The sequence below is a fragment of the Otolemur garnettii genome, unplaced genomic scaffold (assembly GCF_000181295.1).
Source record: "Otolemur garnettii isolate 467f Iridium unplaced genomic scaffold, OtoGar3 scaffold00079, whole genome shotgun sequence".
Taxonomy (NCBI): Eukaryota; Metazoa; Chordata; class Mammalia; order Primates; family Galagidae; genus Otolemur; species Otolemur garnettii.
Genome location: NW_003852474.1, coordinates 8,017,231 through 8,029,727, shown reverse-complemented (window position 1 = coordinate 8,029,727; position 12,497 = coordinate 8,017,231). Strand labels below are relative to the sequence as shown.

General features: G+C 37.4%; 1 protein-coding gene across 5 annotated transcripts in view; it reads right to left on the bottom strand.

Annotated features, from left to right (window-relative positions):
• The window catches only part of REV1 (REV1, DNA directed polymerase), an 85,147-nt gene that overhangs the window by 51,839 nt on the left and 20,811 nt on the right, over nt 1-12,497 (bottom strand). For all 5 annotated transcript variants that reach the window (XM_023515779.1, XM_023515778.1, XM_012807939.1 and 2 more), the window contains exons 2-3: nt 8,374-8,437; nt 6,200-6,326 (exon numbers count right to left, since the gene is read on the bottom strand). Coding sequence is in view for 3 of the 5 variants with exons in the window: in XM_012807939.1 (XP_012663393.1) it covers nt 6,200-6,326; nt 8,374-8,427 (181 nt within the window). In the remaining 2 variants the exon portion in view is untranslated. The remainder of the gene's footprint in view (nt 1-6,199; nt 6,327-8,373; nt 8,438-12,497) is intronic.

Below are 12,497 nucleotides of genomic sequence, written 5' to 3'. Positions count from 1 at the left end.
TCGCTTGAGCCCAGGAGTTGGAGGTTGCTGTGAGCATGATGCCATGGCACTCTACCCAGGGGGATAGCTTGAGGCTCCATCTCAAAAAAAAAAGATGACTGAATTAAAATGAGTAAAAATATTTTAACATTCCAACATGCAAATACAAATACCTGATATTTATTCATTTATTCAATTAATATTGATGGAGCATTCACAGTGTGTCAGGTAAGGTTCTAGGCACCAAGGAAACAGTGCGACCAAGACTCCAACATGTGCCCTGTGGTACTACTTATATTCCCCTGGCAAGACAGATAATAATGTGTTATATAAATAATGCCTGTCCAGGTGCAAATAAATGCAATGAATAGAGAGAAAGTTGGATAAGAAGTTAGAGCAGCGGTTCTCAACCTGTGCATTGCAACCCACAGGAACTGTATTAAAGGGCTGCGGCATTAGGAAGGTTGAGAACCACTGAGTTAGAGAGTGATTAAAGGCAAGGTACACAGGTTTTAGATAAGGACAGGGAAGGTCTCTTCAAGCTAGTAATAGTGAACAGAGAACTGAATGGTAAAGACCTAAAGAAGCAGAAACAACAGCAAACTTAAGGCCCTCAAGTATTATGGATGATCCATGTTTGGCATAAAACAGCCTTCCTGACTCCAAAGAATTTAATATCTAAATATGTAAGACCTGACACGAGATAAAAGTCAAGTATCAAAATAAATGTTTCTACCAACAATGCTATGAAATTTAAATACTGGATTAGGTAAGGAGGTAAAATCTAATCTTATATGGGTTTTAATCATTGAATATAATTCAAGTTCATGGAAAAGGGAAAGGAAGCTTTTCATTAGAAGCAAAAGAACAGAAACAAGAACAGCAAAAGACAAATCTAGAATGTGTGACTAAGCCAGTTGACCAAAATTAGAGAACACTGAGGGTGAAAAGAAAATGTAGGTAAGCATTAGGACTAGAATGCCTTTACCTATTTACATTTAAATGACTGTTTATATAAAAACCAGCTAAAAATGTCAATTCCTTTAGGTAATTATTCACTCCAACTCCCCAAGGCAACTGCTTCCTCTCTTTGGTGTTTCCACTCATTTGCTCATTAATGTCTAACTCTCAGAGATTACCTTTGTGTCACAAAAGTAACTGCCATCTCTTTTCAAGTATAGTTCCTAACACATAAGCAGTGTCCAAAATATATTTGTTCAATCACCTGAAGTAGAATAAATTGAAATGGAATGTCTATAGATTAGAAAAACAACATAGAAAAGATGTCAATTCTCTCCAAATTCATCTACAAGTTTAATGTAATTCTCATCAAAATCCCAGCAGGGTACCTAGTAGTCAAAGAAATAGTTTAGTTAAAAATTTGTATGCAGCTCAGGGCCCATGGCTCAGTGAGTAGGGCGCCAGCCACATATACCAAGGCTAGCAGGGTAGGTTTGAGCCCGGCCAGGGCCCGCTAAACAACAATGACAACTGCAACGAGAAAATAGCTAAGCGTTGTGGCAGGGCGCCTGTAGTCCCATGTACTCAGGAGGCTGAGGTAAGAGAATCATTTAAGCCCAAGAGTTTGAGGTTGCTGTGAGCTGTGACACCAAAGCACTCTACCAAGGGTGACATAATAAGACTCTGTCTCCAAAAAAAAAAAAAATTTTTTTTTTTAATGGAAAGGCACAGACCCTAGAATAGCTAAATTAATCTTGACAAGGAAGAATCAAGTGAGAGGAAATCACTGTACCTGATTAAAGGCTTACCTCATAGGTATAATAACTGAGACACTATGGCATTAGTGAAGGAAGAGAGACACATGGAACAAAAGAGAATCCAGAAAGAGATCCATCCAAATACGTCCAACTAATTTTTGACAAAAGTGCAAAAATAATCCAATGGAGCAAGAATAGCCTTTTCAACAAATTCAGAGGCAAAGAAACCAAAACAGATTTTAAAGCCTCAAAATGGAATATGAACTTAAACGTAAATGATAAAACTACAGTACTTTCGTGAAAAAAAAAAAAAACAAGTCTTTGGGATCTGACATTAAGCAAGTAAATGTTTAGACTTGAAAATATAATCCACAAAAAGAAACACTGACAAACAGATCCCATCAAAATTAAAAACTTTTGCTATGCAAAACACCATGCCAGGAAAGCCAAACTATAGACTGGGAGAAAGTATTTGCAAACCACATATAGGACTAAAGAACAGCATCTAGAATATATAAAACTCCCAAAGCTAAAGAGTAGCTGGGTGCAGTGGCTCATGCCTGTAATCCTAGCACTCTGGGAAGCTGAGAAGGGTGGATGGCTTGAGCTCAGGAGTCTGAGATCAGCCTGAGTAAGAGCAAGAGCAAGACCTCGTCTCTACTAAATAGAAAAACTAGCATACGTCTGTATCCCAGCTACTAGGGAGGCTGCAGCAAGAGGACTGCTTGAGCCCAGGAGCATGAGGATGCTGTGAGCTATGATGACATGGCACTCTACCCCACAGTGACAGAATGAGATTCTGTCTCAAAAAAAAGCCAAACAAATAAAAAAAACACAAACAATAAAAAAAATCAAATAAATTAGAAAATGGATAAAAAAAAATTAAGATGATAGAGATGACAAACACATGAAAGAATCTTCGATATTAATCCCAATAGGAGAATTCAAATTAAAACACCACACAAGATACCATAATACATCTATTAATATGAATAAATTAAAAAACACTAAAGGGTGGCAAGGATGCCTAGAAATGCATTTATACATTGCTAATAGGAATATAAAACAGTACAACCACTTTGGGAAACAGTTTCTTACAAAAACGAATGTCATAACTATCATGATCTTATGACCCAACAATTGTACTCTTTTGTTTACACACTATCTCATATACAAGTGTTCACATCCCCAAACAAGAAATAACCCAAATGTTCTTTTAATGGGTGAACGATTAACTGTGGTACATCCGTACTATGAAATAAACTCAGCAATAAAAAGGCAACAACTTTAATCAATCTCCAGAGAATTTATGCTGAGTAAAAAAAGCCAATTCCAAAATGGTACATGCTGTATGGATTAGTAACATAACATTTCTGACATGACGAAATTCTAGAAATGGAGACCAGATTAGTGGTTGCCAGGGGTTAAGAGGAGGCCAAGAGCAGGAAAGTGGGTGTAGTTATAAAAGAGTACCATGAAAGACTTCTGTGGTAAGGAAATGTTCTGTATCTTTACTGTATCAATGTCAATTTCTCCCGTTGTACTCTAGTCTGTAAGATGCTGCCACTGGGGGAAGTTGGGTAAAGGGTTCATGGTATCTCTCCGTATTATTTTATTTCCAGAGACGAGAGTCTCACTCTGTCACCTACACTAACAGGCAGTGGTATGATCATAGCTTATTGCAACATGGCCCTTTGAGCTCAAGCAATCCTCCTGCACCAGCCTTCCCAGTAGCTAAGATGACAGTCAGCTGCCACTATACCTGGCTTATTTTTTTCCTTTTGTTGACACAGGGTCTCACTGTGTTGGCCAGTCTGATCTCAAACACCTGGCCTCAAGTGACCCTCCCATCTCAGCCTCCCAAAGTGCTGAAATTTTAGGGATGCACATAGCCTTGATGTTTTTTGCTTTTTTTTTTTTTTTTGAGACAGAGTCGCAGGCTATCACTCTGAGTAGAGGGCTGTGGTGTCATAGCTCACAGCAATCTCCAACTTGGGCTCAAGCAATCCTCTTTGCTCAGTTTTTCTATTTTTGGGGGGGTCTTGCTTTTGCTCAGGCTTCTCTCAAACTTGTGAGCTCAAGCAATCCAACCACCTCGGCCTCCCAGAGTGCTAGGATTACAGGCATGAGTCACTGCACCCAGCGCTCAATGTTATTTCTTAATATTGCATATGACTATGATGATCTCCAAAAAAAGTTTAATTTAGTAAATGGATGAAAGGCAAGTTAATCTTAACAAGAAAAAGATACCTTTCTGGGGGAAAAAGGAGAATAGGTTGGTAAGAGACAGAATATGAAGAGCTGGGGGATCTTCTCTCGATGCTGAAGTTCAATGCTAATTCAGCTAAGGGACAATGGCTATGAAATAAGAGGCTCAGATGACAGAACTAGAAGCTTTAATGAATAAAAAAAACTTGAAATATTAAAGTCTATGGAGACACAGTTATGGCTCAAAGGAGTAGGGCACCGGCCCCATATACCAGAGGTGGGTGGTTCAAATCCAGCCTGGGCCAAAATCTGCAAAAAAAAGAATCAACAAAAAAACAGTATCCCCCTACTTACCTTACTACATCTAAAATATTATTCTTTACTTGCTAAAGTTGTAAGTATTCACAAAGCTAAAAATTTGTCTAAAAATAGTTATTTTATATCACCACAATTTGCATGTCACTGTTAAATTCAGCATAATGGAACTTTATTTGTGTAATAATAACAAAATCCTAACAATAACAAGGGCAAAAATAACCATTATCATCCCTTTCTTAAAGAAAAGAATAGGGATAATAATAGATCCAAATAGAAAATGTCTTACATTCACACAAATTTTTAGTGACAAATATAGAATTAGAACTCTAGATTCTCAACCAAGAAACTGACTACTACAATATTCATTTTTTGCCCCTCACACAAAACTCTCTATTTCTTCCTCTTAGAGGAATAATAGCCTCATTAACCAGAGACTTTCACAACTGGCTAATGTAACAAGTAATGTCTGTCTTTATTAATATTTTTAATCTTTTACATTAACTCAGGGAAGTCCACGACCTTGAATGTGCCATGACACCTAACTAAAAAAGTTACAAGCTTGATGTACATACCTCCCAAAGCTGCACCACTCTGAGAACATTCTTAGATTAAATTCAATGTCAGTGATGCCTAATAAAATTCTTAATTACAACGGTACACTCTACTCACGCTAAACCAGATAAACGTATCAGTTACTTAATACTTAACTTTAATTTCACAAATATTTCCTGAATAATTATTTCCAGTCACTGCAGAGGCACTAACGATAGAAGAGTGATGAAAATGTAGCTCCTGTTTCTTGTCTAGTAGACAGGCAACTACAGTGAAATCTAATAAATACTAAGATGCAGATTCATTTAAGGAGTCTTATCTCCAGGAGAGCATGAGAAGTCACCTAACCCTATATGAAAACAATCAGACATGTACACAGACCTAACGGATAAGCAAGTATCAGCCAGTTGAGAAGTAGAGAGGGGAAAATACAAATCTTTATAGCCATTCACTTAAAGAAATACACTAAAATGATAAGGAGTTGAATCCCTGAAAGAATCAAGAGAAAACTTTAGGAGTAAAATCTGATTGGTAGTAGACAAGTATTAATTGACTTGTGTAGTTTAGAGAAAGATAAAATCTAAGCTGGCTATATGGAAACCCACAAAAAGACTGCTTGTTACAGCAAAACCAAGAGAAACTCATGAAACAGAGACAGTGGACACCTTCAACAGTGATTGTGTGGAAAAGTCTTACAATAGGAAGTTCATGATTGAAACTACCTAAGAGGCAAACTAGAATTCCCAGATTTCTTTACCCAATTACAAGACAACACCTACCCCTTCCAGATACAAGACTCAAGGACAACAGGCATAGCTGCTGGGGAAGAAGATAGAGGAGACAAAAAAAAAATTTTTAAAGGATAGGGAGATTAAGTGAAATTCCACCTACTAAACTGTGAGAATTCTGGCCCTTTCCTTGTCCCCTTGGCAACCAAAATATTGGCAGCAAGATTTGTTTCCTTCTCCAGGCAAGAAACCAAAAGATTCTTTCTAGGAAAATCAAACGAAAACACATTCCACCTTACCCAAAATAATCTATGGATAATTATAGTGGGAGATGTACCATTGAAATGGCCCTATCAGATCCCCCTCTAGTGAAGTTCACAGTTCACAAGCCCTACCTATGTACAATCGGAGTTCCCAATCAATATTTAAGCAAGAGGATCACTGTTTTTTCATTTTAAGCCTCATTTAATGTTTTAAACTATATACTCTGATAAAATAAACACAAGAGCAGGTGAAAGCAGCATGGAAAAGAAAAGCAAAGGAGGATAATCTCAACGGAGGATTTTATTCTTTTATTATTTTAAAATCATTTTTATATATAAGTACAAACATCTATGTAATTTTAAAACAAATCATTTTCACTCCTAATAAAAGTACAGGCTAAAACAGGGTACCTAAAAAACAAAAGTACTCAACCTGTATATCCATTAACATAGATGGCAACTCCACTAAAAATTGTAGATGAAGTCCCATCCTTCTGCATAGCAGCATCTGATCGAAACTGTTCTTCCAATTTCTGGACCTTGGCAGCCATATACTCACTCTAGAATTAAAGAAAAAGTAAACAAATCACAAAAGTTACATTTTTCTTCCCCACCCTGCCAAATAAACTTGTATTTAAAAAACTACCTAAATAAAGAATAATATAGAAAAAACCCAAGATATAATGGTGACCTCTAAAACATGAACAAGGCAAAGCAATAAAACAGGTAGGTCAAGTAAGACTTTGCCCTCTTGGCTCGGCGCCTGTGGCTCAAGTGGCTAAGGCGCCAGCCACGTACACCCAAGGTGGCGGGTTCGAATCCAGCCCGGGCCTGCCAAACAACAATGTCAGCTGCAACCAAAAAATAGCTGGGTGTTGTGGCGGGCGCCTGTGGTCCCAGCTACTTGGGAGGCGGAGGCAGGAGACTCGCTTGAGCCCAGGAGTTGAAGGTTGCCGTGAAAAATGCCACAGCACTCTATCCAGGGGGACAGCTTGAGGCTCCTGTCTCAAAAAAAAAAAAAAAAGACTTTGCCCTCTTTCAATTCAATTTTTTTTTGTGTGTGTGGAGACAAGAGTCTCAAGCTGGTGCCCTGGGTAGAGTGCCATCACATCATACATAGCTCACAGCAACCTCCGACTCTTGGGCTGAAACAATCCTCCTGACTCCGTTTTTTTCTATTTTTAGTAGAAAAAAACTACTTTTGCTCAGGCTGGTTTCAAACTTGTGAGCTCAAGCAATATACCCACCCTGGCCTCCAGTGTGCTAGGATCACAGGCATGAGCTACCGCACCAGGCCTCAACTCAATTTTTAATAATGTTATTACATTCTTAAAATGATAAAAGTTACTTTTAAAGAAGAAATAATTAAGTCAATAATAATTTCAATACCACAAAATACTATTCTTATATACATCATTGAGCAGGTTACCCCAAAGTTTAAATCAATTAGAACTTGACAAGAGGTGGCGCCTGTGGCTCAAAGGGGTAGGGCGCCCGCCCCATATAGAGGTGGTGGGTTCAAACCCAGCCCCGGCCAAAAAAATAAAGAACTTGACAAGAAATTTAAGGGCATATTTTAGGTTGATTCCATTGTCTTCCATAAAAGGAGCTTAAAGAATTATTTAAGGTAAAATGAAGCAATTTGACAAACCAGTGCAATCTTCCATAAACGTAGATAAGCATATAAGGAACACCACAGTGGGTAAATTTCGAATGTAGTCAATCCATTTGCAGCAGTACTTTCACTAGGTAACTACCAACCTCACAAAGAATGTAAAATGTTATTTTTGCTAAACACCTTGACAGAGCCACAATTCAGCTACACTTGCCTCGAACCTTGAAATAACGAAACTTCATCAATTTGCATTATTAGGTCTCTAAATTAAAGCTGGAGGGGGCTACTAAGTGGTAAGTATATTTTTTCCAAAATGGAAATGACTTTTTTGTTTTTTAATAATTTTTTTGCCGGGGCTGGGTTTGAACCCGCCACCTCCGGCATACCCCTTTGAGTCACAGGCGCTGCCCTTGGAAATGACTTTTTTCACTGATTATTAAAACACAGTATTACTTACTCATTATAAAATTTTTTCCCAGAAAATAAGGGAGCATAAAGAAGAAAATTAAAATTGGTATATCATTATCATTTTGGAGAATTATTTTGAAGCACTGAGATTTTGAAAATAGGATTATATATATCATTCCTTTAAAATACATAGTTTTTGTCAAGGCTATCCTCCCAGGTTAAGAGTTTAGTTAATGACTACATGGTATTCTCCTATATATAAATTATTTGACCAATCCCCTATAACTGGATGTTCGTGTGTTTCCTTGTGTTTCAATACAATTAGTAATAAGGGAATAAAACCATCATATAATAAATTTTTGTATACTAAAGTATTTATTTCCTCAGGATAAAATTCCTGAGAGGAAAATTTAGGGGTTAAAGTTTATAAAGACTGCAAAGCTTTCAATACATTGTGAAAATTCCAACTGGTTTCTGTAGTGATTTACAATTTAAAAATACCTTAGGTCACATTATAAACTGAAAGAAAAATAAAAAATACCTAGACAGTTCAATCTAAGTATTTTTATTCTTTTAAAACACACCCATTTTTCCCAGCCATCATTTTCAGCTCGCTTCCTCCATCCACCTCGCCTCATGGTGGAGCTTCTGTATTGGGGGAAAAAAAATATGTCAGTTTCATAACATAATGCACTTCTAAGTTGATACTTTCTTTCAACATCAAGAAAAATTAAGATAAATTCAAATGTTCAATTAATAAAAATCTAAAATATTGAGTAAACATTTTCCAAGTATATCATTCTCCTTGACAAGTGAAATTTGTTCCTAAAACACCCTCCTACAGATAAGCTTGTTTCAATTATCTTAAATTTCAAGAGGACATTCCTGAATACCAATCCTAACACCCATTTACATAAAACATCAGCAAATCCAACTAACATGGCCACTAACTTGTTACCATTAATTAGTGTAATAGAATCTAGCATAATATTTCCCTTTATGAATCGCCCTATAATGTGGCTCTTAAGCTCTGCCTTTGGTGTATACTGGACACTTAATAGCACAGTCACAGTGAGATTCACCTATTTTGTAAAAAGCCATAAAGGAACTCAATTAAAACAGTACAACTTAGGGGACATGATGCAGAAAGATTATTATGGATAATAAACTAGCAAATCTGTCATTCTCCTAAAGGAAACACTTAAACCAGTTATAATACAAAATCACCAAGATGACTAATAATGGATCGTATCAAGTGTCAGCTAAGTTACAGACTGTAAGTCAAAGTAGGCCTTAAATGAAACTCCCTGTAAAGTCAGTCTTCTAACACAAAAGGCCACATCTTGTGATATGACTGCATTATCCTTCACAATATTAATATGATCACTATTTAGATATTTTCCTTGTAATTATATACATTTATATTGAAAAATTACCATATGAAGCCTTATACATTATCCAAGCCAAAACAGCTTTGATTAATAAGAATCTTTCACTGAACAACTTAAAAGTGTGACACTTTATCTGCACACATTAACAGGTATTTTCTTTCAAATTATTTTTGTTCTTAGTATACTGTGTGTGGCATTTTCTCTTTGCTGACATTTATATTTATTATAAATCTGTACTGTCTTTTGCACTGTCTATACTTAAAAGGTGCCTAAAAGACAGGCAGAAATAAATATTCTCAGAGAGTTAAGTCCCAGAAGAGACACAAGATAATATGAAAGTTTTAGGGACAAACACAAAGTGCTATGAGAACAGAAGACAAAGTGATTAATGCTGCAGACTTTTTTTTTTAAAGTTTGATAAGGGTAAGGTGTTGCAACCGCATAAATGATCAAGCAAAGGTATACGCTGCAAGAAGTGAGGCTAACCATAGGTGCAGGACAGCCCCCAGCACTTCTCACAGAGTCCTTTTATTGAATAGATACATAATGGGCAGAAAGATTACTAAGCAAAGACATGCAGGGGCTTCGTGCTCGGGGAAATGACCTCATAGGTGCCAACAGAGTATGTACTCAAGGAAATGATCTTCAAGGTTGGTAAAGAAATGATCTTCAAAATACTAAATGCAATTTTTCTCCACTAATCCTTTAAGGAACTGTCACAAAATGCTTAATGTTTAACATTAGCCTTACTACTACAGGAGTGAACTTTGCTTCTCCAAGATTAACTGAGTTACTTGGGGGCTTGCCTTCCAAGTCACAAGAGATTTCCAGGTTTGCCAGGAGAATGTCTTGTTCTCAGTAATTCCTCAGATGAGTTATGATATTGGTGACTGTTGCAGTAAGTATGATGTTTAATCATCCATAGTAAGGGCATGGATACCCAATAGGTTCATTATTAAATCAAGTCCCAGAATTGCCATGTATTTTTCTATTAAATATTTCTTATCATTTCAAGATGCTCACTTTGTCTAGTCCCCACTTATTGTAAGACTTCCTCTCTTACCTTAAAGCAGTAGTTCTCAACCTTCCTAATGCCATGGCCCTTTAATACAGTTCCTGTGGGTCATGACCCACAGGTTGAGAACCACTGCCTTAAATGAATCTAGGAAATGCATTAACACACAGGTCTTGACCTCATATCCATACACCTGCTCTTACAAGTAACAAGTCTGGGAATTCTAGCCATTTTTCACTAAGGATAAAACTCATAATAATTAAATGCAACTATTAAAGTGCTAAATAAAGGTAAATGAAAGAATAAAATATATCTTAAAAGTTTAATACATTAGTCAATTTATTTAAGAGCCCCATGTACTTAATGTCTATTATATACTTACTACAAAAGACCAATATGAAAAATACTTAACAATAGTTAAAAGGGGGTGAAGTGGGCAAGTATAAAACAAAATTGAGATAAATACTAAAAAAAAAAAAAAGTATTAAAGGTCCTTTCCCCTCATTCCAAAGTAACAAAACCATCCCAGACAAACGTTTAAAGCTTTTTTGAGAAAAAAAGCGCCCGCAGTACAACGGTTATGGCGCCGGCCACATACACCAAGGCTGGCAAGTTCGAATCCAGCCCCAGCCAGCTAAGGAACAATGACAACTGCAACAACAAAAAAATAGCCAGATACTTAGGAGGCTGAACGAAGAGAATCACTTAAGATCAAGAGTTTGAGGTTGCTGTGAGTTGTGACGCCACAGCACTCTACCAAAGGCAACATAGTGAGACTGTCTCAAAAAAAAAAAAAAAAAAGGAAAAAGAAAAGAAAAAGAATGAAGGACTGCAAATTATAATTTAATCATTTCCACTAAAATGATCCATGAACAGCAAACTCACAATATTCCATTTTATACGTCACAATCTCTACTTTTGAGAAAAATCCCTTAACATATGATGACCTAGGTAATTCAGACCAATCGTTCTGATGAGGAAAGGTAAAGCTGGACAAAACATAGTTACAAAATTTTCCTCAATGCATTTTATTTTATTTTTATTTTTTTTGAGACAGAGCCTCAAGCTATCCCCCTGGGTAGAGTGCCGTGGCATCACAGCTCGCAGCAACCTCCAACTCCTGGACTCAAGCGAGTCTCCTGCCTCAGCCTCCCAAGTAGCTGGGACCACAGGCGCCCGCCACACAACGCCCAGCTATTTTTTGGTTGCAGCCGTCATTGTTGTTTTGGCGGGCCCGGGCTGGATTTGAACCCGCCACCTTAGGTGTATGTGGCTGGTGCCTTAGCCGCCCGCCAAGCCCCTCAACGCATTTTAAAAGAGCCAACAAATAATTAAAAATTACTGGACAAGCAAGATTCAGAAGAGACTACAGATCTCTAGAGACCTGCCACCTCACCTCCTCTCTGCAAACCAGACTGCTTCTCCTTCTGAGAGCATCCTACAACTGGGGAAGAGGGACTGAGAGTTCAGGCAATGTTTTCAACAAACACACAAAGGTAGAACAAAAATTGGGGTCCAAGGGTCCTCCCAGGACATAGATCTCCTCACCTGGGAGTAGAACCCTACGAATAAGAATAAACTAAAAGCAGACAGAACAAACTGGCAGGACTGAATCATGCCTTTCACTGTTTTCAATCTCTAAAAATAGACTGAGATGACCCTGAGCTGCTAGTTAGCATCCCTAGCAGAAGATAAGTCCTCTAAGGAACATGACAACAACATCCTAAACCTCACACATTTCCACAAGCAATTCTAAAAATATAATCTCTGGCACACAAATAACAACAATCAGACACATAAAGAAGTGAGAGTACATGAGCACCAACAGAACAAAAGAAACAGAAGTGCAGAGACTGCAGATGCTAAATTTAACACAGCCTTTATGATAACTGTACTTAACAAAGTTCAAGCATACAAATTTCAGAATATCTGCAGAGAATTTAAAAATATAAGAAACTAACTGATAACGCTAGAACTGAAAGATACAGTAGAACTTAAGAAGGGACTAGATGGATAAGAGCAATAAAGAATATCTGAAGGTAAGCTGTGAGAAAACAGCCCACAGTGCACAGAGACAAGAAAGGATGGAGAATGCGGAAGGGACAGAAATAGGCACAGAGGATATGTGAGAAGATCTATCAAATAAAGGTGGAAGAAAGAGAAAACATTCTAAATTTTTTTTTTTGGAGACAGAGCCTCAAGCTATCCACCTGGGTAGAGTGCCATGGCATCACACTCACAGCAACCTCCAACTCCTGGGCTCAAGCGAGTCTCCTGCCTCAGCCTCCCAAGTAGCTGGGAC